The sequence below is a fragment of the Bombus fervidus genome, chromosome 14, assembly GCF_041682495.2.
Source record: "Bombus fervidus isolate BK054 chromosome 14, iyBomFerv1, whole genome shotgun sequence".
Lineage (NCBI taxonomy): Eukaryota > Metazoa > Arthropoda > Insecta > Hymenoptera > Apidae > Bombus > Bombus fervidus.
The window spans coordinates 6,201,403-6,227,203 of NC_091530.1; the positions used below are offsets into that span (position 1 = coordinate 6,201,403).

Here is a 25,801-nt window from a genome sequence, read left to right on the forward strand (position 1 = left end):
ATCGTCAATTTATTATTATTTTGCCATTATATGCTTTGAATAATAAAAATACTTCCGTGGCGTGCTCAGCGAAACGTGTGATTTCAGCGTGGCAGTCAAAGTGCTAAACGAGAATTATTCGTTTTTAAAACAGAGGACTAACGGACCAGTGTTTTACTTCGTTTAACGTGTGCTTTGTCGCAGTTTTCCAATCATCGTTCTTCCAAGAATTTAATAAAACTATTGTTCGCCTTTCTGCATGGTATACTTTAAACGAGAATCCTTCTTTTTTAAACGTGGTAGCTCAATCGAGAAACCTTCGATGATATTACGAGAGAGTCTGCAGTTACTTCTTCTGCAAAAATTTGATGCAATTGTCCGATAGTATTATTTGATGTAATTGTCCGATAGAATTGTAACCTTGTTCTGTGAGAAAATAGCAAAGAATAAAAAATGAGTAGCAGGATAATAGAACTATTCTAAATGAGAACCCTTTATTCTTGAAGCGGAGGACCAATGTAGACTTTCACAATATTGTAAGACTCTTTGATTACTTCTCCTCGACTACTTTAATAGAGTTATTGTGATCTTTCTGCTCAATAAAATAATAAGATAGGATAATATGATGGTCGTCTTTATGTTCAAGATAAAACGATCGAAAATGAAAAATAAACAGCGTAATAGCGAAACTGTTTCCTCGAGGATGTTCGTTATTTAAAGTGGTAGTCTAATGGAACGCACCTTGATGTACAACTTAACGATATGCCAAGAATATTCAATTTCCCACAGAGAAATCTAATAAAGTCGAAAAGTGTGTGATAATAGAACCATCAAAAAGCGAACAATATGGTTTGCTTGGAAATTATTAGAAAAAGCGAGGAAACTTTTGCTTTATATCCTGAAACTTTTCTACAGCTTTTTCTATGACGTATGTGATACAGCAGCCAAGTTACTCCTGAGGGAATAAGAGTAGTAGCATCCCTTTTATTCTTCCAGATATGCTAGTGTATAAATTTCTACGATTTTCGAAGCAAATTTAATCAATATGCAAATCTTTAAAACACTCGATCACACACACCTGCGATATGTTCGAGTTGACATTTCTAAATTGCCCATCTTCGATTTTATCGAACTTTTATTAATATCGAATTTGATACTCGGAGTAACGCGCACCTTGTCCTAATTGCAATTCGTAATATTATTTGCAGAATATTTAACGTTTGTTACGCGCATTATGATAATACCACGTGTGTCGATTATTATTAATAAATATATAAATAAAATGTATGTAGATAGGCGACGGTACATTTGAATAACATGCGACGTAAAGCATCGAACTTGGTAAAAAATAAATTTCACTATTTTGCAGGCTTTTTCTTTACAATTCGTTCGATCTATCGTAATTGGAAAATTTGCAAACGTTATTTCGTACACAGAAAAACGATCTTTCTTTTAGGTCTCTTAGGTAGTGGTGAAAAATAATAACGAGAGAAGAAACGATTACGTAGCTGGAAAAAAGAACTTGAAAACAATTTTCCAATATCTCTATTTTACGTTCGAATGAAATCTAACTAAAATCTACACGTCAATTTTGCGACATCCATTTAAAATACCGTTGCATCGATCAAAAATAAACGATACGTTTACCACACTCGTGTTTTTCCGTAACTGAAACTAGAAAATTGATACAAATTGAAAATGAAAATACAAAGCTTTTTCTATATCGTGCGCGCCGAAAAATATAAAGTTAAACGGACGAAAATCAATACGTATCTTGTTATATAAAATGGTAAAAAGAAAATGTAATAAAAAGACAAAAATCAAATTCGACAATTAGGTAATAAATAAACTTTCGTTAAAGCTTTATTCGTTATTATGTAAAGAACCGTGAACATCGTAATGACATTATTATTTTTCATAAAACGGTGTTCCGTGTTCCACTTAACAGAGTTGCAACTTAATTAATTATGAAAATATAAGGGCTGATACTTTTAAGCGTTGAAATACGTGATTAAACTCTGATCCTCAGGATCTTCGCTTACATCACTATGATTTTCAATGTACATGTATATATCGCTATCCAGCTTATATCAAGTTGTGCTTGAACTTTGTACTTTCGTGCCTTGGCTTTAAATTTCCTTTTTTTTTATTTCTTTAATGCCGAGAACAGCGAGAGCGAGAGCGAGAGCGAGAGAGAGACAGAGAGATAGAGGAGAAAAAGTTAATACGCTTTTCCCGTAAAGTCGCTTAAATACTCACTTAACAATTTCAGCGTAACATGTAGTCGGTTCTGAGGTATTCGTCGACGACGCAAGCGTTGATGTAGAATGAAAACGTGCACGCTCCAGTCGCATTCTTTCCATCTCCCGCTTTTTCGTCTCTGAGAATTGCGTTGCTATCACGACTAAGCAGAGATTAATCATGAAGAAGGAACCAATCTGTAACCCAAATTTGTTCAACTTGGACCATTTCCTCTTTCTTTTTTTTTTTCTCTCTTTTTCGCTTGTTAACAGCAAAGAAACGTTTCTCTTCTTCCTGTTGTGAAACATCGTGCGATTTTTGAATCCGTAGAAAGAGGTTTCTACTTCTTTCTACTTATCTCTATTTAATCAGAAAAACATTCCGTATCGCAGAGTAAGAAGTAAACGAATCTTTGTTTCCTTTTAGGTTTCCATCAAACAGCATTTAAAAGAAACGAAGTAAATTAAAGGAATGAAGAATATTTTATATTCGATATATACGCTGGTTACAAGAAATACCGGCACACCATTGTATTTATTATGGGATTTTGAGTATGCTAGAATTCGACATTGTGACAATGAAATGTAGAGGCTGATAAAAAGATGCTCCATCGGGAAATAAGGCTACGTGCCAATACTTTTTGTAAATATCGTGCATGAAGTAATAAACGTACCACGATTAAAAGGACGAAGTATATCCAGTCCCAAAAAGAATGAGCATCCTGTACGTAATACATTATGTCTGTCCATCCCTCCAGACTGATTACCTATGACGATATCATTTACTTTGTCAATTTTTCTCGTTCAAGCAGTTGAAATCTCCGTGGAGAAATTACGTTGCGGTGCATTGTGTATCGTCGAAAAAAAGATTTTCTTAAATTAGTTAACTTTTTAGAAAAGAATAAATGAAATTACGAGTCGCTACAAGATTCTCTAACGAACAGACTGCGAGTGTCTATTTACATTTCAATGAAAAACAATTTTTCATTAATTTAAATATAGCCAATACTTTAATTTTTATATTTACAATATTTTGTGATATATCTGTGCGTGTGTCGATAGAATCTTGATTATCAAAGCAGATCAACGAACTATCGATTGATGCAAAATTTAGAAATATTTGTTCCTAAGACGTAGAAACTTCGGCAACTTGACGTTACATTTCTGTTTCAAAATTCTCGTTCCTGTTTAATATCGATATTTCTAAAATAATTTAATATACATCCAATATACGTGTGTTCTCGATTTAAATATCGAAACTCGAGGAGCGTGTAGGGGATCGATAAACCGAGGAAAAATGAGCCCTTTAGAGATTCCCTCGTTTTCGATTCATTTTGAAGGAAATGGCGGAAAAATGAAGAAAAATGTTTTCATTTTTTGGCACATTTATCCCAAAATGGCGAATTGTAGCCGTATCCAACCGCAGCTGCAGTGCACCAAATATCAGCAACGCGATGTTTGACTGCAATTAGAGCGGTCAATGTTAGATGTATCTAATGGTTGCGTTGTTGCAAAAGGTCAGCGTTTTCAACGGTATCCTCGTTAAATAAACGATAACACGTATAAACAAGCGCAGATGTGCAAACAAAAAAGCAAGAACAATTTTTGTTTCCTTCCCCGCGATATTCTCCAAAATGTTGGAAAAACCAGCGAATCTCTAAAGCGCATTTTGGACCTCTACACGTTCTCAAAGCGTTGGCATTTAAATTGGGTTTCACGTTTCCTACAAATGCAGAAACATCCGCAGTCTAATTGCCAAGCATACATATAGAATAGATAAGATTGGCTACTGGAGCAATCCTTGACCTCCTACATGCTAAACTAACTCACTCGAATAATAAGAATACTCACTCGATTATACCAATACTACTACTATAACCAGTTTGTAACGTGTGTGTGTGTGTGTGTGTGCGTGCGTGCGTCCGTGCGTGCGTCCGTGCGCGCGCGTATATGTGTGTGTATACTGACGAAAGTAGACACGTGTGTGGAAATTTTGGCTACGGTGAAGTTTCAGTTTCTGAATGTGAGAGAACTAGGACACTCACGAGAAATATTGCGACCCAGGCAAGACCGATATTGTCGAACGATATCGTTCCTTGGAAAGGATTGTTACCCTGACCCTTGCACTCCGTATAGTAGTAATTCCAATTAACGCAGGTGTCGTTGGTGATGAACGTTGCGTTATTGTTCGGCAACGCGGTGCTATTGCAAACCACGTTTCCTAAAAGCAAGAACACTTCAGTGGCTTGTACGAATGTCACGCTATCGGGAAACCGATATGAATTTCGTTCTTTAGATCTGTTGAGAAATTAACGTTCGTTAATTAACTTTAGAACGATGTATGTTTCAGACGGCGTTGTTATTAGTTTTATTAGAAATTACGTATATCTATTGGAAAGAGTTCGGTAAATCTTATTAAACTTCTTATTAGATGAAATAGCTGTCGTAGGAAAACTTCTCAATATCTTTACATCGACTGCCGACAGAAGTTGAATAAAAAATCAAAAAGTGGATATTTTTTCACATTTTTCGATTTAAATTCGCATCGTCGATAGAAAATTACGAGAAGGTCGGATCGTTTGCAAATACAGAGACAGATCTCGGAAATATCGTAACCTGGAAATACATTTCCATTTGCTATGTTCTCCTATTTGGGAATGACGAGAGTCGATCGATTTAACGAGTTTAGTGATTGCTAATTTCGTATAAAATTCTGTTTCCGTGTTTCAACGTTTGCAGTTACGAAGATGGAACTAGCAGTCACAGAGAGTATCGGATCCATCGACGCTCGCGATTTCCATCGAGATATGCGACGTTCTTTCGTTCCCTCCCGCGGGCATATTTTTCCTGAAATTCTGGTGACAGCGATGCCGAAAACACGCGATGCCAGTGTCGAACGAAACCGTGAACTTGTTCTAGATGGAAAGCGAATAAAAAAAAGGGTGGGGGCAGAGGGAAAAAAAAATTGGAAAAGCAGTGAAAAGAATATCGAAGATGCACTCACCGAACTTGAGCGGCGGCAGGTTACTGCAAGAGTGCATTCCGTTGTCGTCGGGACGCGAGCAAATGTAGTCCTGACCTTGATATTCGAAGTACTTCTCAAGGTCGCTGGAAAAGCAACGAGCCACAATTAAAAATCGATTTCGAAACAAGACCGCATCCTCGCGCCTCGTTTCTTATAATTAAGAGGTTGCATGTATATATGTATGTATGTATGTATAAATGTATGTGTGTATATATATATACACACACACATATGTATATGTATGTAAATATGCCTTATGCACGAATGCACTCGTTGCATGCTTCGCTTTATGCGTGTACACCGTGTATATGCAGCGTGTTCCATATGATATATTATATATATGTATATAAAGGTTATGTATAATATATAATGTATACAATATGTACTTATATAATATACGTATTCAGGCTGTTTCAGAAGCACAGATCAATGAAGGAGAATATTGGAAGACGATGAAAGGGAATGTTTCTCGTCTGACAAACGTACGTTCCTTCTTGCATTGTTTTTTTCCTCTTTTTTTTTTTTTAGTAATTGAGCATTAGAATGATACATACAAGTTTGAGACGCTTGTCGAGCAATTTGCCAAACTTTGGTTACGATAAAGTTTCTGGGAACAAATTGCATAGAAACTATGAACTATACATGTACATATAGGTAATTATGTAGGTTGGCCATACTGTTCCGTTTCTGCTAGAAAGTTCTGACCATGGCTAATATCGTTTCAGAGGAACCGAGAAGCGAAAAATGCAAGAAAAATTAATTTTCCCTTTGTAATCGGTTTTGGAAATATAAATCTATTTTTGATAGTTCGATGTATTTAATTCTTTTTAAGCTTCAGTATTAGTAAGTACGAAATTTACGAATTGATTTCCATCGCTGATGGAAATGTAATTATTACTTGATGTAATTATTATACCGATGAATTTCACTCTCGCAGAATGATCATCGCTCAGTCTTCTTCATCTACCTCTTGACCTTTCGGAATTTCTTATTCAGAATTGATTGACAAATGAATCAGCGTCGCTGCCGGAAAAAAACTAGTTCTCTCGTAAAATTCTACTTTTTATCCATTCTGACCCGTTTTCTCCGCGTTTAAAAAGGAAAATTCTATCAACTTTTTCACCGTGATTTCTAACAAGCTGTCGAGCATACTGCACAAGGGAATTTCAAATGCAGTTCCTAGGTTGGAAAAAAGAATTCTTTCGTCAGCTTTTAAGTAATTCCTTTAACTCACTCGTAATGTAACTTCTTTTTTTAAGATTTGTAATAAAGTTATAGAATCATTTTTTCTTCTTTTTTTTTTTTTTTTATTTAAGGCCATTACACGTATATTATAGTGGAATAACGGGGCGAAATTTCACCGAAAGTGGTTCAGTGGTTCGGAAGAAAATGGGTCGAGAATTTGATAGAACCCAGTTTTCGATTAGCATTGTAACGCTTTAAAATATAAATTAAAACTGTGTTAATCCAACAAAGCATAGCAGTTAATACAATTTTTACTATCAAACAAAAATTCTTAATTACTCGTCTTTAGAACGTCATGAATAATACGAGAGAAATCTCGGTCGAGTTGCGAGGATACTATAATTAATATTACAAAGTCCTGTCTATGATTTAAAGGCAAATACAAAGTAGCACAAGCTTTACGTCAAACGAAGTATAATTTCTTGCTGGAAGCTTTACTGAAACCCTACGGATGTGACCGTAGTTTGGCGCATTGCTCGTCAAATATCGCCCGAAACGTTCATTTTTTATACTTCCATTACTAGGAAATTAGGCGAAATCGTTTACTCCTATCTCGTAAGAGACTGTTACTTCTTGTTTCGTTAGTAACTCGTTAATTATACATAGAATAAAATTGACCGACTTGCCCAAGTAATTTTCAAATCCGTATCATTATATTTTCATTATACAAATTATATCGAATTTCACGCGTCACGCTTCCTAAACTTTCCTATCTAATTTACCGCGGATTTACCACGAATCTCAGGAATCTCTTATCAACTCTTGATTCTCCTTACTTCACTCCAATCCTCGCAAATAATTTCTAGAAATTCCTAACCTCTACAATCTCCTACTGAACTTATCGTGAACTGGTCGCAAACCTGTCGAGCCGATAGACAGTCCTCTTAATTCTTTATTCTCGTGCGATTTTCACGAACAATTTCAAACAAACGATCGCGTAGAAAGCTTTTATTAAAGCTATTATTATACCATTGATCAACGATTCCCAGACTATTGCAGCGTTCACGAACGACTATTTACGTTAATCGTTCAAAAAATATTCCTTCCATCGGCCACACCGCTGCCTCCTTTATCGATCTCGCGATCTAAAACGCTCCGCGTAGACATATATCTATAATATACAATATACGATACGTAAGACACGTACGCGCGCGCGCGCGCTCGTGTGTAATTAGGCCCATATATAATATGATGTAGATATGTGCAATAATCGACGATAAGAGATTATGTATATATATATATATAAAGAGTAAAAGAAAAGAAGAACAGAAGAGAAAATAGAAACGCAAGAGAAACAAAGGTAGAAGCGAGTATCGAGTTTGCGTGCACGCAAGTCGACGTTTTGTATCGGGATAAAACGATAAGAAAGAAAACCGATAACGCCCGTGTAAGTACGGCCCGCTCCAGTGTCACCTGCTGGATGCAAGAAAGTAAATGCACTCTTCTTCGGCTTCGAGGGTTGCCTCTTATCGGGCTGCTATTCAATTTTCATCGTGTGAAGTAGCACGGCCACTAAAACAATGTCGAGCACCGCGACAAAAACCGTTTAATAGAGACACGCCCGATACCGACCCCTCGCTATTTGTATACCACTTGTTACGACCGAGGTGTGGCGGCCATCTTCAGCCGTCGTTTGTACCGGTAAGCATCCCGTCGATACGACACAATCTTTTTCCTACATCCCCGTAACATGTTTTCTCTTTTCTTTGGATTCTCCTTCGGGACGATTTAAGATGGGATTTTCTATAAGCGTCAAATACGATGGCTTCAAAGATTTTCTGAACGTACCCTCGCTACCTTTGTACCGTAACATTTTCTTCGATATGTCACGAGTATTGCGTGTGTGGTGGATTTTGAAATTTCATCGAAACGCTACTGCCGATAATCGCGTTGGTAACACTTTACTGACCGCTAGTGGTTCAACAGCGTATGCACATCCGACCGGCAGCCCAGGTGCAGATTTTCCCTGGCGCTGGCTCTGTTTCGGTTATTCTTTTCGTTCATCATACGTTTTTCAAATTGGTATAAAACTGTGGGAGCTTACAAAGCAACGCAACTGACGCAATCGAGCAAGATACCTTAGCACTAAATAACAAATTACTGCTCAAATAATGAGAAAGATTGTCGCTGACATAAAGCCGATTAATAGGCTATCGGTCGGTAAGCGTCGACAACAAAGCCGATTAATCTGCTATCGGTCGGTAAAGTGATAAAACGTTGAACGAATCTTGGAACGCATATCGTACGTATTGTACGAAACGTCTTGAAATTTCACGAGTAATATAGAAAAACACGATTGTCGTACTTGTAATTATATTATGCGGCAAATTTTGTGGTTACGTTATACGTACAATTTTGAACGAACCTTAATACGTGTGTTAATGTACGCATTAAATAAAACTGTGGTGATTACATTAGGCAATTTTTTAAGCAAATTCCAAATGTATAATACAAAACGTTTGGAAACTTCGTTATCACTGTAGTGGAACGTGACTGTCATCGTTGGATTGGTACTCGAAACGAATCTGAAAATGTTACATTGAAACTACAGGATATTTAGTATATAAACTACGTCACAGATTCGATGGAATTTTCAACTGATTTGCAAGTTTCGAAGGATACGTTCGCTTTTTTAACACTTTCAGAAAATCCCTTCTTTACTCTCGGGCCAATTCTCGCTGCCAAATGGATTGTTTTTTAATGTTCCAGTGGTCAGATTATCTTTAATTCATCCAGTCTCCTAACCGTTTTATATTCGTTGTCCAATGTAATTTTAATCCCCAGTTCTCGGTTATTTAAATTTCCTGAAACAAGTTTGCCTCGAAAAGGCCTAAAGGACGAAATAATCTCCTACGACTCAACTTGTCTTTACAGGATTTAGCGATCCTTATCCGCTTGAAGATTCTCGAAATAATTAACAAAAAAAGAATACCAGCGTTGCTTTCGTTTGAAATATTTCTTCGTAATATTATAACTACTAATTACCTTTGTACAATTTCGTCATCTTTATCGGCTCTAAATTCATTGAAATATATAAATATATTTAATCCTTTAAAGCACGCCCACCTTTTCGTAGATTATTATCGCAAAAAGGCAAAACAAAAGAAGAGAAAAATGGTGAGAAAAATACAATATTATTATCAATATAATGGGAAATCGATAAGAAACTCGCGTAAGCAACTTCCTCGTTTTCTTCTTCTTCGGTGCCCTTTGACAACAGTTGCAAAACAACATTTGCAGAATTATGGTTTCATGGGTGTGCCAGCGCAACATCAATCCGGCCAAATCGTAAATAATATATTTTTTTATTAAAATTGAATAAACTACCAGCGGCTAGAAATTCATATGTAAACTTATAGATCGTCAAATACGAAGTTGTTAATAATTTACAGATTCGGTGGAATCGCAGTTCGTAGTTGGAATTTCTGCTGAACTTTCTGCTCGTATCTCCGTGACCATCTTTTGGATAATCTCCAACCTTTTTCTCTTCAAAACTCAAGCTCTTCCTCTTTAAACTATTTACACGGCCATTACGGTATTTATTTATTGCAAAATCAACTAACGACTCTTGATTATTGTTGCATAAATAACATCGTGACGTAAACATTGTTACATAAATGGACACAAGTATAATACGATGTAGAAAATATTTTTATAAGGTGTTTAAACCTGCCTTATGGTCTCGCTTATGCGTTCTAAGCGACGTTAAATTGATCAAGCTGATTAAAATTCCACTTTTTTATATATTTCCATTGTAAAGTCAGGAATATTAGATTTTAGAAATCTACTAAAATTACGTATTACGTTACCTTTTTTAAATGACTGCAAATTTTTGACGAATTCAACGTTTTATCCCAAAAATTCTTGCATGAAACCTGTCAAAGTAACGTTTACAACGACCGACGATAAATTTAAAATTCGATACGAGATACAAAGCTGTTTCAGTCTATAAACTTCAAAACGATATTTATTTGGTAGCGATAATTGACCCAAATGTATAAAGTTACTTTATTGCGTAATAATTCTGGTGGTTTTACTTGGAGCATCGCATCCATATTCACGGGCCAGGCGTTACATTTATTTTTATTTTTATTTTTATTTACGCTTTAATTTAACGAAAAGGTGAAGGCAGTTTCTTTTTTCCTTATTTTTAACTGCAACGTATAATTTGAACGAAATATGTACGCGCTGAACAGTGGCATTCGCAAACAGACAGTGACATTGAAGCACATCGGAAATTTGATCGAATCGATCTTAATTCGTAATTTTCACGAATATAAATAAATTCCACGTTTCGCTTTCACCTACAACATTTTTATTTGCGCGAACGAAATAATGGCACTTTGCTTGGTTCATCGATCGTATCACAGCGCTGCAATGTCGAGACGAGGATAACGTTCGATCAATTTGATTAGGAAATTAATAAATATTCAAACGTAAAAACATACCTGCAAGCACCGGGGATATCGTTGAAAACATTTAACGTCGAATAGTTTCTCGTGACTCGGTAAATGGTATAAAAAAAAAAAAAAAAATGATATTGAACAGCTCGAATTTACCGAACAATTATATTCGTCGTATCAAACAATTCCATTTGATACCATTCGAAATACACAATTTGTCGTTTCTCGCGAAAAATCTATTTATCGATTGAAATTAATTTAATAATTTATTTAACGTAACGTTTAATATACTCGTCGGCGTGGATTATTTTCCATGTTACACGTACGAACGACAACGACAAACGTTGTTAACGTATAAATAGAAAATCGGCCAATTAACGCGTTTCCATGGCGAGTTATGCGAAATTAATCGACATCGATACGAATTTCCAGTAAATTCAAATTCTGTCGATACATCGAATCATACGGTGGCATCGTCACCGCGCGGATTAAACATATTAGAGGCATCGAGCATCGATCATCGTATCGCAACTGAAACGCTCTGTAATAATTCAATTGTCATTTTAAATTTCAGCGGCAGGGCACACGCTCAAACCAACCGGTACGCGCTAGTTAGATCAATATCGCGTCTCTCCAAGTAAATCATAGAGAACAGCATGCGAAAATACGCGACATAAACTGGAAATCCTCGAATTTATTCGGGGCCGCTCGCCTAAAGCGAAATTATTAACAGCGTTATAAACCTCATGAAATATCGTTTAGGCGAATATATCGGCGGACGTTTCTGTTTTCTGGCCAAGTTGCACCATGCAAAAACCAGTGTCGCTATTTGCCAACGAGAGTCTAACGTTCTAGAACATGTTAAAGGAGTATTTCCATTAAAGGGAGTCGATCTTTCGACCGGCGAGAGAAATTATTGGAAAATTTCAGAAGGCAAAAAGAGTAATTTGCGCGGCTTTGAAATTTCCGATATCGCTTACGATAAATTTGAATAATCCGTTCTTTCTGTATCGTTCGTTTTATAATTTGGTTACTCGCGTTTCGACGTAGAAAAACATTTTCCGCGTATTATACTAATACCTTTATATTCATAATCGGGATATATCCGAGCTTTTTTGTCGAGTATTTCCAAAAAAAATCTTCTCTCCGCGAGATTGAGCGCGCAAAGATTGAAAAGTAAACGCGAAAATTTAATCCGAAGCAGATATAGATAGAAATCGATCGATATCTGGAATTTTAAGGAACTTTAGACTGCCGATAAACGAAAGGAAAGCGTGAAAATTAAACCGCTGATTACGCGCCGAAAATCAGCAACACGTATACTCTACGAGTTTATGAATTTCAAAAGCAATTGAACGATTCTTTCCGAAGAAATACCGTATCGATAAAACAAACTTGATAAAAACAAGAATCAAATACTATATTGTTTATCTGTAAGTGAAATATTACTAGAAAGAAAGCTTGGGAAACTATCGTAGAAATTGCTGAGAACTTAGAAATTAAATTAGAAACGAGCAATTTAGCAAGGATATTTTGAAAACTTTGAACTTTAAGGGTATAAAATAAGGAAAGGTCAGGCTTTCCAAGCCACCAAATGGAAATACTCCCTTAAGCACCGATCTTTCGCTAACACGATAACGCATCGAACGATTTTGCATCCGCAATGGCGCACGTGCACCCATCAGGCTACCCTTAATGCACGTGTTCCAGACCCAAGACATTGCACAGCTACGTTATGTGCTCGCTGTGTGCTCGTGATGGTGCTGAACGTGCTTTCCATAAAAAAAAAAGGAAAAAAATGAAATAAGAATAAAAAAAAAAGTAAGGGGCAGCTAATCGAACGTGTAACGAGGCTGTCGTTGCATTGAATGCGTAAGTGTGCGGGTGCGTAGATTGTTTTTGCGTGACCGTACGATCGTGCTAGCCACTACAATATACAACTTCACGGTTGTTTGGAAACAACACTTAAAATAAATATTACATATTTTATAAATAATATATTTCTTCGCGTTAAAATCTCTGAGGTGTACGGAATCGATCGGAAGAGCGTGACGTTGCTCTCAGAAGTTCCTCTAGATTTTTAGTAATATCTAGGGATTTTAAGTTTAACAATTTCTAGTATCTTTTGTATATTTCATTGTTTCAATTGTATTTGAATTTAAATCGACCATTCGATATCAACGTGTTTCTTTTTCTTTGTGAAATATTGGATAAACAAAATGCTATTGTAGCGATGTACATATCTCGTGGTAAATGTTTATTACATCGATCGATATTTGCCTATCGGCTGGGGAAAACGAGAACGTATTGTTTAAAAATGGCCACTCGTTGAGTGAGACGAGCGAACTCGTTGCGGAAGTTTAATAATTACACACGTACGGGGAAGAGTAAATATATCTGCTACTATGAACTACTGTGAACTCACGCTCACTAGTAAGAACCGTTTCTAGACTTTTATCACGTGCCTTGGTTTTACGCACTGCTATTCGCAACCAGAGGTAGCTCTTCCCTTTGTCGACGCAACCGAGATACTTCGATCTACTCGTATTATATTTAGCCGAATAAAGTAAAGATTCGTTTGATTTGATGAAACAAAGACCAGCTTTAATCGACAAATTAGTTTGCAACGGCGAACAAGCATCGAGGCACGAACCGCGTAGAAATCCGATCGATCGCGACTCTAAGTTTTTCTTAATTTTTTAATCTCAATTTAATGTTCGATTCTGGAACAAGAAGTAACTTACTTCCACAAGTTGGTTTATCGTAAGATGACTAAAATAATACGAACAACGATACACAGTCGTAAGGTGAAATTAAAAAATAACACTTGTAACACGATGATCGTGTTTTCTTCTTTTCTTTTGTAATTTTCAATTTACGAAGTTTATCGATGTGGCTTCCGATTTATGTTACGAAGAAACTGTAGGAACTGAACGGAAATATTGAAGAGAATTTCTGCCTAGATATTCTGTTGCTCCTTGAACCTATCAATTTATAACTCGCCGATTAAAAACAGACAAACGCGTACGTTTCGAAGATACCAAGGGAAAGACAAACTAAGATTTCCTCGACGTTACACCAACGTTATTTTCCAAGAATCGTGTTATTGCGTGACTGTAGCTTTCACGACCAAATATATCTACCTACCGCGGCTCAAAAGTCTTAGGACATCTTTTATTCTTAGCACAACTTCGTTATCCGATTTCAATTACAAACTTTAATTTGCACGCGCAATTTCTTAAAATTCTTAGTAAAATACTGTTCCCTTTATTCCATTTTTAACTTCATTCCAATTCGTTATTAACGATTATAAAATTAATCGTATTAATTACGATTACTCGATTCTTTCTCCATTTAGAAGCAAACGTAATAAAATCTATCAAAACCTTCGAGCTGGCGAGTATATCCGATCAATTCTTTGCGATTGAAAAATCTTCGTCGCATCTTTGTAGATTCCACTGAAATCGCAGCGTTTCGACTCGACCACAACGACAAAAAGACGATGAATATTTATACGAAGGAAAACGACGTAAGAAACGACGTTCGTACGATTCCATGGTCGTGACGGTGAAGTACAAAGGATTAGCGACACGGTACTCGTGACGCACAAAGGGACGTTTGTCGGCGGCGCGCGTCGCGTCGCGTCGCGTCGGTCAAGTTTCACGTCTGACTACGCATCCAATGAAACCGCAGCCTGAAGAAACATGCCGTACATGGAACACGCCGTACGTGCGTTCACTTGCACCCCGATCTAAAAGCTTCGCTGAAGCTGGATGGCGCGGCGGCTGGGATTACGGTGCTGCGCGGCGCGGCGGCAAGCCGAAAAGTATGTATACTACGTACATACGTAACACGTAGCCGGTGCAGAAGTCGATAAACGATTCAAAATAGCTGCTACGTAAACCTGGGTGAGGAGAGAGAAAGATAGAGAGACAGTGGTAGTAGATCGGGCTGCTTAATTAGCTCCGGGATGGATTTGGAGCTGCGGGAAGAGAAGAGGCTCGCTGGTGTACCTAAAGCACGAGCAGCAGCTTAAACGGTGTGAATCGAGGAGCAAGTGAAAGTGGGCAGAACGGATGGGAAAGCGGCGTTTCCCGCGAAAATTATACATATTGGAAAGCGTGTACGGGCCGCGGAAGTCTCGAAGCAGAACTGGATCTTTTCAAATAAACTTCATCCTACTCTCTCAACGGCCGTTTGCTATTGTTCGGTGGTTGAATGACCAGCGAGAACACAGAGGACGACGGGAACAAAGCGCTAGGAAAATAAATGGGATTTGGAATATACGTACGGCTGGCGTAAGAGCGAACGCGAGAGAGAAAAACAGACTGAGAAGGGGGGAAAACTCTCTGGCCGATGTTACGCGGTGAATAACAAGTTGGGAGACGGCAGGCGACATCACGCAGATCTCGTACAATTGTAATAACAATGCGTATAGGAGTCGTACGGAGATATCGTTTCATCGTGTTAATTAAACTCTCGAGGTGAAGAGCGGAAGCCTAGGAGAGACGTAGACAGATCTATAGAGATAGACAGCCAGATGGGAAGGTGAAAGGGATGGAAGAAGCGGAATGAGGATGTTTGGGGCTGTGTGTCAGAGCGATGGCAGATATCGAGACCAAGAGGACAGAGAGAACATCGATCTTCTTTTTCGTGCACTGACAGAAAGGAAGAATCTTGAAATAAAGTTTCGAAAGTACGCCGCGTTCTCAGACACGAAGAAGGAAAGACAATCGAGCTCGACACTTTGTGCGTAGTATATAATATAATAAATGTATAAGTATGTAGGTACACATATATAGTAATTTTCATAGTAAAAGTTAAGATCGTTCACATTCGTGTCGTACGTTCCAAGCTGCGTACGTTGCAAACGACATATATGTACACAATCGCCGGATACTGCGGTAACCGCAGTGTCGGGTTATGACACGAGTATACAAAACGACGGTACACGACAGATTAGAGACGCAGAGACGGGTAAAATACCGTTTCGAAATAGCTTCTGTGCCGCTCTGTGCTTCAAGAGGTCCTCGTTCTTTATTAATCTTCCGTTCATTGGATCAGTTTGAACGTGCATTCGCAGTTCCGTCCATAAGTCACTCGGATTACTTGTTTATTTTCAAACGTAATTATCGTTGAACGCTCGTGCCGCCTAATAAATACCGAATCACATTCGCGGCAGATTCAACGACCGATCGAAATAGCATCCGTGATTAAAGAGTCTCGTTCGAATTTGAACTTCCATTTCGATCCTTTTCAATGAAATAAAAATTGTAACGTTCCGGTATCATGCCATATGGCATAGCAATAACAACGCGAATTAATTAATACATTTTTAGGAAGAATGCTGAATTTATAATAAAACGTTGCAATTGTAGCGCGATGTTTGTAATTCGTTTTGCCGCGTAATAAACGCAATCAACGTTCGATAATGCATCTATGTGTATCGCGTTATAAGTGACCAGTGATTTATGGACAGTTAAGTAGATAACTGTAACATCCGTTGAATGTTCATTATCTTTTTATTACTCTCGAAATTCGAAATAGTATTTTATTCACCTCTGGACAAGGTGGCATGCTCTATGCTTGGTACACACTATAAATACATTTGTACACTCGTACCGTGATCAAGAACAAACAGAGAGATAAATATATACATATGCACGTGACGTATGCATGTATATACATATATGCACACATGGATGCACGCCTATGCATATTATGTGATTTATATAGATTTAGATATGTATATAGATATATGCATAGCACATTGTTCTCTACTAGAGCTTACTAAATGCGTGATCGAACCGAGTACTCGTCCGAGAGTAACCTGCAACAGCGAAACAATAGCCTGTCACTGCCCCCTAAGGTGGTCATGTACTTACGTCTAATGTCTAGCTTTCTTTTCTATCTTTTTCTTTTCTTTTTCTATCTTGTTCTTTTTGCTCGTGAGACAAAGATAGGGAAAAAAATAGAACGATAGATCTTTCGATCGATCTTCGCTTTTCCTGTCTCCGCTAGGCTGGTATCGCTACTATTGAAACAAAAGTCAAAGATATTTCGTTAAGTCGATTACGTGCTAAATGAGAAATTCACTGACGACTCGATGAAAGTTGATTTTAACGCGATTTATTTCACTCGGATACGATTTTCTTTTAGTATCTATATATAACGTAAAAGAGATTCCGTAATATTATTCTACGATGTACATTATTTTCTGATCGTTCTGTCGTGGCAGAGTACTTTATACAGAGCGGTGAGACAAGGTCGAAAAACTTTGTTTTATTCAGTGGTTAAAGCCAAGTATCGAACGTAGATTGAAATATCAAATATCGAATGTTATCAGCATTTTTCTACGAATGGTATGCCATCAATTCGTATTCTAATCGAGTTAGCGACATTATCATGAAACTATATTCTACTACGATATTTTCTCGCTACATGGAAATATTTAGCTAGAAACGGCCATCAAGATCGACCTTATTTTCGCTGTATTATCGAATAAAAATAAATTTCTTATCCAAACAGGAATTTATTTGTGTAAATAATGCGTCATTTAGAAAAATGTGTTCAATTATCGACTGTAAAAGTGGCGGTACGTTAAGAGCCTTTCGTCTGTATCGATCGAAGTTGAACTTAATCCTATCCGATTATAACCGAATAAAAGTAGCTTTTAGTCAAATCAAACAGAAATTTATTCGCATAGCGCCGTGCCTATCGCTCGTCGCTTGAAAATGAAAGTGTGAAATATCGGCCTTCGCTACTGTTTCTATAATTTTGGAATTAATTACTCTAATAAATTGTTCCAATAGGTATTTAGAATAACTCGTTACAAACAACGAATAATTATTATCCGAAAGAGTCGCAGAACCGCGAAAGATTCGTTTAAATAACCATCTCGCATAAATATTCATCGGAAAAGATTTGAATAAAGCTCAACTCCGTTTCCGATAAATTAACGTGGGAGACCAGAGTTATTCGTCATTTCGATTGATTGTCACATTTCGTATTCATAATTCGGCTGCAGAATGACAGACAGATTTATTCGAGCGGTTACACGGTATGCGTTGCTTTTACTAAATAACTGTTTGCTATATAAATCGTTGTTCTTATTATTTATCGCTACTCTGGCGTAACTTTACACCTAAAATACAGCATAATCCTAGCAGACGAATCGAACTGAATACGTCTAATTAAAAAAAAAAAAAAAAAAAAGAAAGAAAGCTTATAGAAGAAAATTTTGCAATATTCAACATCTTTTTACTTCACATATAACGCGGTATATTATTCCCACTATCGTGTTAATAATTCTCAGATAATTACTCTTGTGCCACAGGATGATAGATCTTGTTAAGCAGCAGACAATTTCCCTGTACTTCTTCCTAAATTGACTCGCAACACAGATACAACCTGACCCAGTTGCTGCTATCTCCCTACAGAGCATATCATTGTCAAGTTTCTGCTACGCCGACATAACCTAGTCACCTGGTCTTCGGTAGAACATAAATATTCTTTCAACTTGTACGAAAATTAATTTCGCTGATCGATCGAAACATGTATTTAAAACAACGATGATATTTCCATCGTAATAATAATTAAACAGAAGGGAAGATTCTCGATCAAAGGATAACCACGAACATAACCTTGCCATTATTCACCGCCCTGTATAAAGCGGTAGTTGTAACGCGAAAAATGGCCCGATATAAAAAACCGTTTAAACACGAGAGTGAAACGCGCGAAAGCGGTTATAAAACATTTAACTGTAACCTCGACGAGCGCGTGTGTTGAGGTCCGTTTTAAATAGTTTGCCCGTTCATTAGCAATTCCCCCTGTTTCTCGTCCAGCCACCGACATATACGTATCGTATGTACGAATAAATGAATCCCGCTTTTATGGCTCGGGGACATGCACGAAATATAATACGAATCGAAAATTTCCCTCTTTTTCGATCGGCAAATTCTCCAACCTGCATTCTCGTCGTCCGGGTTTTAACGAATCGAAAACCTTTCGTTCTAAACTACGTGATTCCTATGGATGTACTATATATCGGAAAATACGTCTATGAATAGGAATCAAGTTGAAAAGTAGAGGGGAGGGGGAGGGGCGTACAGAGACACAGAGAAGAAGGGTGAAGAAAGAAGAGTACAGGGTGATTCATAAATGCGTGGTGTCCATTCTTCAGGGGCTAAGCGTGCACATGGAAATAAACAGAGAACGTCGTATGAACGTGACGATGTATTCTACGTATCTTAGTTTTCCAGTTGAGGATTATTCCAACTATGTTGTAAGTGTCTGCCTTTGATATTATCGTTGGACCATGTCGAATCTTGGTTACGTGAAATCTCCGCGATACATTTACTCGCTAGCCTGTACGCTGAGATTGTAAATAACGCAGAGTGAAATAAAAGAGAAAAATGTTTGCCTCGGCACGCGCAACCGTACATGTTTTATCATCGACTGGTATATAACATACAATAGCGGAGAAAAGGAAATTTAAAATTGATACGCTATGAATTTTAATAACTTTCGTATTAAAAACTGTACTGGTAACAGACATCTATTCCACGGTATATATCGTGATTATTCGTTGACAGTACTTAGCTTGAATCAATTTTGGAAAATTACGTCGCCCTTTCGCGCCTCTCATTTCATCGTCCGCCGCTGTAGCCGAAACGACGTTTCTCGTGACCTAAAGCTGACGAGCAATACCAATCGATTTGAATCGAGTAGAACTTCGATATCCTGCACACTCGTGCAGGTTCATTATTATTCCGAAGGCGGAAAAATAAAAATTCTAAACTTTATATAGATGAAATAAAAATTGGCTGTGTGTGTGTGTGTGTGTGTGTGTATAGGCAACGATAAAGCGTGCAGTATGCACACGCATTGAGATACGAAGCAGACGCTTTGAACATTTTATTCGATCATCCACAACTCGAAAATTAAAATACTCGGGATGTACGTTCACACGATGTACTCTTTTCTTTCTTTTTTACTTATTTTAATGCTGCCAATTCATCCTCGCTTAAAGCATGGACATGTATTTACAAATCACCCTGTATATATATCGTGTGAGAGAAGAGGTGCGGAAAGAACGAGCGAAGAAAGAAATCGCAGCGGAGAGAGAACTTCAATTTACTCGAAGCGATACCTTGCCACGACAACTCGAGCTATATGTATATCGCCATGCATCTTCAGCATACTGCGTGAAAACGAACCGTACTGAAATATTCTTTTAGAAGGAGGATGTACTCACGTATATACGTACGCGTCCGCTGTCCGTATCAAGCTTTTCAGAACATCCTTTCTTTTTTTTTTTTTTTTTTTCTCTCTTTTAATGGAACTATCAGACGGCGAAAGCTTCAGTGCTAAGGGCGTTCAAAGGAAAATATCTTTTTCTTAAATTCCAAATTGGCTTTGGCCCAAAATTATACGGCGAAATAATATCCAGATGGAGAGAATGCTTCCAAATAGACGCAAGTATCCAAATAATTTCTTGTGCAAATCTTTCGTCGATGTACCGTATTCGTTGCACGAAACACTTTGAAACACGTCGTTCTGTGTATTATTAAGCTGACAACTAAGTGACTGCGGATTTTGTCATTAGGTGGTATTGACAAAATCCGCAATCACTTAGTTGCCAACGCAATATATCAAACGTATTTTATATTCAAATCTGTTACATGTTCGTGCATATCGTACGGACGATATAATTTTCATTGAACATCGTAACGAGACTGGATCATCGTGATTACATCGGTTTTTGTAAATCGGTAAATGTACACGTATAGAAGAAGATATCTATCGCAAACGTGAAACTCGAAAGCGATGGAAAAATTTACACGTTGCGCGTATCGTACAATACGTGTTAAAACGTGTTACATATCGCGTATATATATTACGTGTTTTATTTCCGCAATTTCATCGACGCTGCAACGAAACACAATTGTCATAGTCATATTGATCAAGTCTCAAACCAATCTGAAAATCTGCATAGAAGTTACAAGATGTTTACTGCAGATTTATCCTTGATAAAATATTCGTATATAAAACGAACGACAGTCTGAAACGCTTAATTAGCGTTGAAGATGGCTACGCTTCGTATCAAATCTGATACGATCAAATTTGATCAACGTAGTGGCGATACTTACGCGTGGTCACGTTGCTACGGTAAATTTTCAAAGTGTTACATAACGCACAGGTGCTATATTTATAAAATGATCGCACAAATATCGGAATACTTTGACGAGCCGCTATACATACGTTTCAGCGTGCATTTTCGAAAAGAGTAACGTTGACCCTTAGCACTGGAAGATCGCCGACGCGAGTTTCCGTGAAGTACCATGCGAAGATCATCGAGCGAATGGATATCGGTATACGCGTATACGTAAAGCCGAAAATAAATGAACGCGAAGAGGTGGATGTAAAATATCTGATAACGAACGTTGCCGACTATGTAACGCGGAAGCGGCGCGGGATTCTTCGCGAGAACCTCGTGATTCGCTATAAAGTAGGGCACACACCGGTCACGGAAATTCCCTAACTATACGCGACGCTGTTTAAACCGGGAATAAAACAAGGTCGAAGAAAAATATTCGCAAAGTGGTCGGCGTTCATCGATCGCTTTGCGTTTCTCAGTCAAACTTCACGGAACTATCATCAGCGTCGTAGAAACTGATCGAGGAATAGGATATTTTGAATCGAAATTGACACACAGAGAACGCGTATGTTAAATTAAACGACGTTGGCGAGCGAGACGCGTCAATCTGCAAGAAATTGCGAGAAGTTTCTGAAACGTGGATAAAAACAAAAGATGTCGGCAAGTTTCGAGATTACACTTGTCAAAGCGTGGAAATTCGTGTGACAAATATATATGGTAAAAAAGTGGGAAGATGAAAGCGCAAAACAGCTGATTCGCAAACAGCAATTGGAAATGCACGCGTGCGCGTCCGATGGCTGAGTTAATACTTATCCAGCCGCGCGTCCGTGTATTGCACCATCTTCTGGAAATAGAGTACGGCCGACGTTTATCTCAAACGCAATGCAGCCTAGCGTACGCCGCGTGTTAAACGTTGACTCTCGACGATTACGTGGGGGAAGCAAGAAAGAGCGGATCAAAAAGAGAGAAGCGAGATGGTAGAAGCGAGACAAAGACGAAAGTCAGAGCGAAACAGTAAGATAGAGAGGCTAAGAGAGAGAAAGAGAGAGAGACAGACAGACAGACAGACAGAGGGTAAGAGAGAGAGAGACAGAGGGAGGGAAAAGAGAATAGAGAAGAAAATGCGGAATCGATGCGAGTTTAAGCGTAATAATAAACGAACCAGACGAACTCTGATCGTCTCAGAGACGCATATATGTACGTAGAGAAAAACCAATAAATGAACGAACGACAGAAGACGTATCGTTCGGTTTGAGACTTACTCGGGATATTTGACGTTGGGTAAAGCCTTCAGGAAACAACGTTGACGCAGGATACCCTCCCACAGTTGCACGCCAACGATACCGAATATAAAGAAGACGAAGAAGCACAGCAGCAGCACGTTGCCCAGCATAGGAAGAGTGTCGAGTAAAAGCATCACTAGTATCCGCATACCTGTTGAAAAAAAAAAAGACAAAAAGATCGCAAGAACAGGGACACTCGAGTCTTGTTTTAAAACAAGTCTCGGCTGTTTGCAATGATTGCGGCGCAATCGTGTCGTCTAGTTTCACTAAATAAAGGATTTTTCTGTTTACAGTGAGTCAGGAAAGTATTCGAAGATTCGAAAAAAGATTTTATAAATGTAATTATAAATTTCGTTAATATCGTAGCGATTACATCGGTAAATTTTGAAACAAATCTGGAAACGTACGCTAGAAGCTATATTTATTAGAGCTTTTAGCTGAGATCGTGAAGGTATTTCAACGATCAATCGTCCATTGTGTTGGTAAATCTCGATACCTCGATCTCGGTGAGATTCTTTTCATTTCTTTTTTTTTTCTTTTTTTTTCTATTTATAATATTATATACTTTGATTTTTTATATCTTGTAGCTTCTATATACGTCAGTCGTATCTGATTACGTCGATAATGAAATTTTAAAACGTTTTATATCGCACGGACGGTATAATATATTGGCGAGAGATTTCTATAAACGTTCAAATACTTTCGCGAGCCATTGTACGTCACTGGAGGAAGAATAATGTCATCCGGATACGGCGCTAAATAGAGGTGTGCGCGAAAAAGTAAGAAATCACGAGGCGAGAAAAGCGAAGGACTTGTTATAGGCGGAACACTCAAATATAGTGTATCGCGGTTCTAAATCGATCCGCTCATTATTTGTTCATCTGGATCGTTCAGGAATAAATCTTCCTTCAAGTTCATTCATGTTAAGCTCACATCTATATCCTACTATATATAATCGTTGCGGGCTGAGAAAAATGTAAATTCGATCGAACAGAGAACGTGGGATCTTCTTTTCGCGCGACTTTATTTAAAGAAGTTGCAATCGCGGCTGCAACGTAAGGAGTATCGAAAGAGAAACGAGTCGAGTGTTTGAGTCATCGGAGTTATACTCTTAAAAAAAAAAAAAAAAAAAAACACTGGCAAATATTTTTCAACGAACGCCGGATATAACAAGTTCGTAAATTTGGAAAAATTGATCGATCGGTGCGTGTATTAACTGCAAACGTAGCGTACGAATAATGCGAGCGCGTTAAAATACGTGGAAATTTGAAACGAAAGTTTTCGCCGTGGCGAATCCATTGCGGGAAATCAGAATTTTTGTTGCGACTAATTTTGCCATTATCGTGGTCGATTACAATTTTCCTCTGTAATTAAATACTTCGAAGATGGTAGTCGTCGTAAATAGATCGTTTATGAATATGCAAGTGTTTATAAATAAATATGAACGTCTACTGGTTATGTAAGTTTCACAAACGGTGTGAGAAGCAACTACAAGTAAGTTAGAAAAGAATATGTAAGTAAGAAATTCTTTGCTCTCCTTTAAAATTCAAATCGCGTTACGACAAAAACTCCCCTTCATGGCGGTACGCGATAAACAGAAGGAAAAAATTTTATCCGGTGATTTGGATTAGATTAGGGACCGATTTATGTTCGATTGCACACGCTTCCAACGAGAATCAATTTTCTTGTAAACAAAGCTCCGTAGGATAAAACTTTATTTGCTCTTTCCCGACTTATTTTTGAACGAAGAACCATCTTCCCTCGGCAATACCCTATGCCTCTGGATTCCGATTCACCTTGCACATGATCGATATAACGACAAATATTTTCTCTCTTTTATTTCTTTCTTTTTTTTTTTTTTTTTTTTTTGAAACAGATAAATTTATTCGGTATATTTTATTCGATTGGAATTTTGGCCAGAAAGATCGAAGCAAATAAATGTCGCGAATGTTGGTTCGCTTAGATATACGTACGCGCGATTTATATATTTGCCGTCTATTGTGAAAATTATTTATCGTAAAAGTAACAAAGTCAGCGTTTTTCAACGTACGCAGCCAGTTGTATTTTTGTATACTCACTTGGAATCCTGTTGATGGCACGTAGAGGTCTCAAGACTCTTATAGTCCTTATGGCCGATAAATTCATGTTTTCCACGTTCAAACAATATTCCAGAGCACTGAAATAGAATAATTGAACATAGAATTTTTCACCTTCGTCGAACGTTTCGTTCCAATTGCAAATATTTATTCCATGCCAAGGCGTTGTTCTTCTGTCGAATATTTAGAAAACTCTGGCAAGCTTGGCAAAAATAAAAATATAAATTTCATTTAGACTGAGTCCGTTCAAAACGTTCGAGATCGAATAAGCATTCGTCAATCAGAATTCCGCGAAGTTAGGTCGAAATTAAATTAGATTGCTGAAAGCAACGTGTTGTACGTTCCCCTCTTGTAATTGAATTTTATCCCAAGTAAATTTATTTATAAACGAGCACGCGTAACTACGAATTCCGTAAATATTTAAGACCAACTCGTACACGTTTCTACGTGTCTGTTGCGTTCAAAATCGTAAGGAAAAAAACCTACGTAGAACGAAAGCCGAGTCGATTTGAAGGATAATCGGAGAAAGAAAATATTTCGTTGCCTTCGAGCTACGTTTTCAATTATAAAACAGAACGAACGTGGTACCAGGAAACACGGCTGGCTTGCGTAAAATCGAATAAGAGTTTAGCGGTTTGTCAATTTCACGAGCTCCTAAGTACCTCGATGGAACCCGTGCGATTAACTTTACCCGCGTGACACCGTTCAATCCGCGAAACTTTATTTCACGGAAAACTCGCCACGAAGTACGTTCCGACCTCCATAGCTTCGAACCAACCACGGAATTAAGGGAAACTTTCGCGCAACTTGCTCGTTCGTTATAGCGAAATAAAAATTCCACACGAATAAACGCCAACTCTATTCATTCCCCATATCCAACTTATTCTCGTATCCTGCTCTTTCTTCGCTCTTCCATTCAATTTCGTTTCCATTATTTCGTGCCTGTGCAAGCTTCTCTCTCGTTCGCCAACCAGACTTATAAAAGTCGATCTATAGTGGAACTATTCTAATCTGTCCGAATAGATTTACGATGCAACTCCGCGTATCTAAATCTTACGGCGACAAAAATTCCACACAACTGGAGTTCGTAGAGTAAAATAGTCGAGCGGTTCTTTACGCTGACTGTGACTTCTTGTGCGAATAACTGCAGTTTAATGGACTATAGGTTACCTTAATACTTGTAATTAAATATGTTGTATCAGGTATGTAAGTATGAAACCGGAATTTGCCTATAAATGGCCATAGCTGATAATGTAGTTATCATTAAACTGCGTCATTGATGCCAAAAGTCTTTGTTGACATCTCACAAACATTTTCGACTCAGAACAATACAAGTTTCATACAACAGCATAGTTTGTAATAGCGTTGAAC

At 37.8% G+C, this 25,801-nt stretch overlaps 1 protein-coding gene across 5 annotated transcripts in view; it reads right to left on the bottom strand.

The window, feature by feature from the left end:
• Ca-alpha1t (Ca[2+]-channel protein alpha[[1]] subunit T) overlaps positions 1-25,801 on the bottom strand; it is a 110,819-nt gene that overhangs the window by 45,317 nt on the left and 39,701 nt on the right. For 3 of the 5 annotated variants that reach the window (XM_072017040.1, XM_072017041.1, XM_072017043.1), the window contains exons 4-10: positions 24,413-24,510; positions 22,314-22,485; positions 16,684-16,722; positions 5,224-5,327; positions 4,265-4,440; positions 2,894-2,986; positions 2,239-2,417 (exon numbers count right to left, since the gene is read on the bottom strand). In XM_072017040.1, coding sequence (XP_071873141.1) covers positions 2,239-2,417; positions 2,894-2,986; positions 4,265-4,440; positions 5,224-5,327; positions 16,684-16,722; positions 22,314-22,485; positions 24,413-24,510 — 861 coding nt within the window. The remainder of the gene's footprint in view (positions 1-2,238; positions 2,418-2,893; positions 2,987-4,264; positions 4,441-5,223; positions 5,328-16,683; positions 16,723-22,313; positions 22,486-24,412; positions 24,511-25,801) is intronic. The other 2 variants (XM_072017042.1, XM_072017044.1) reach the window with 1 other exon arrangement.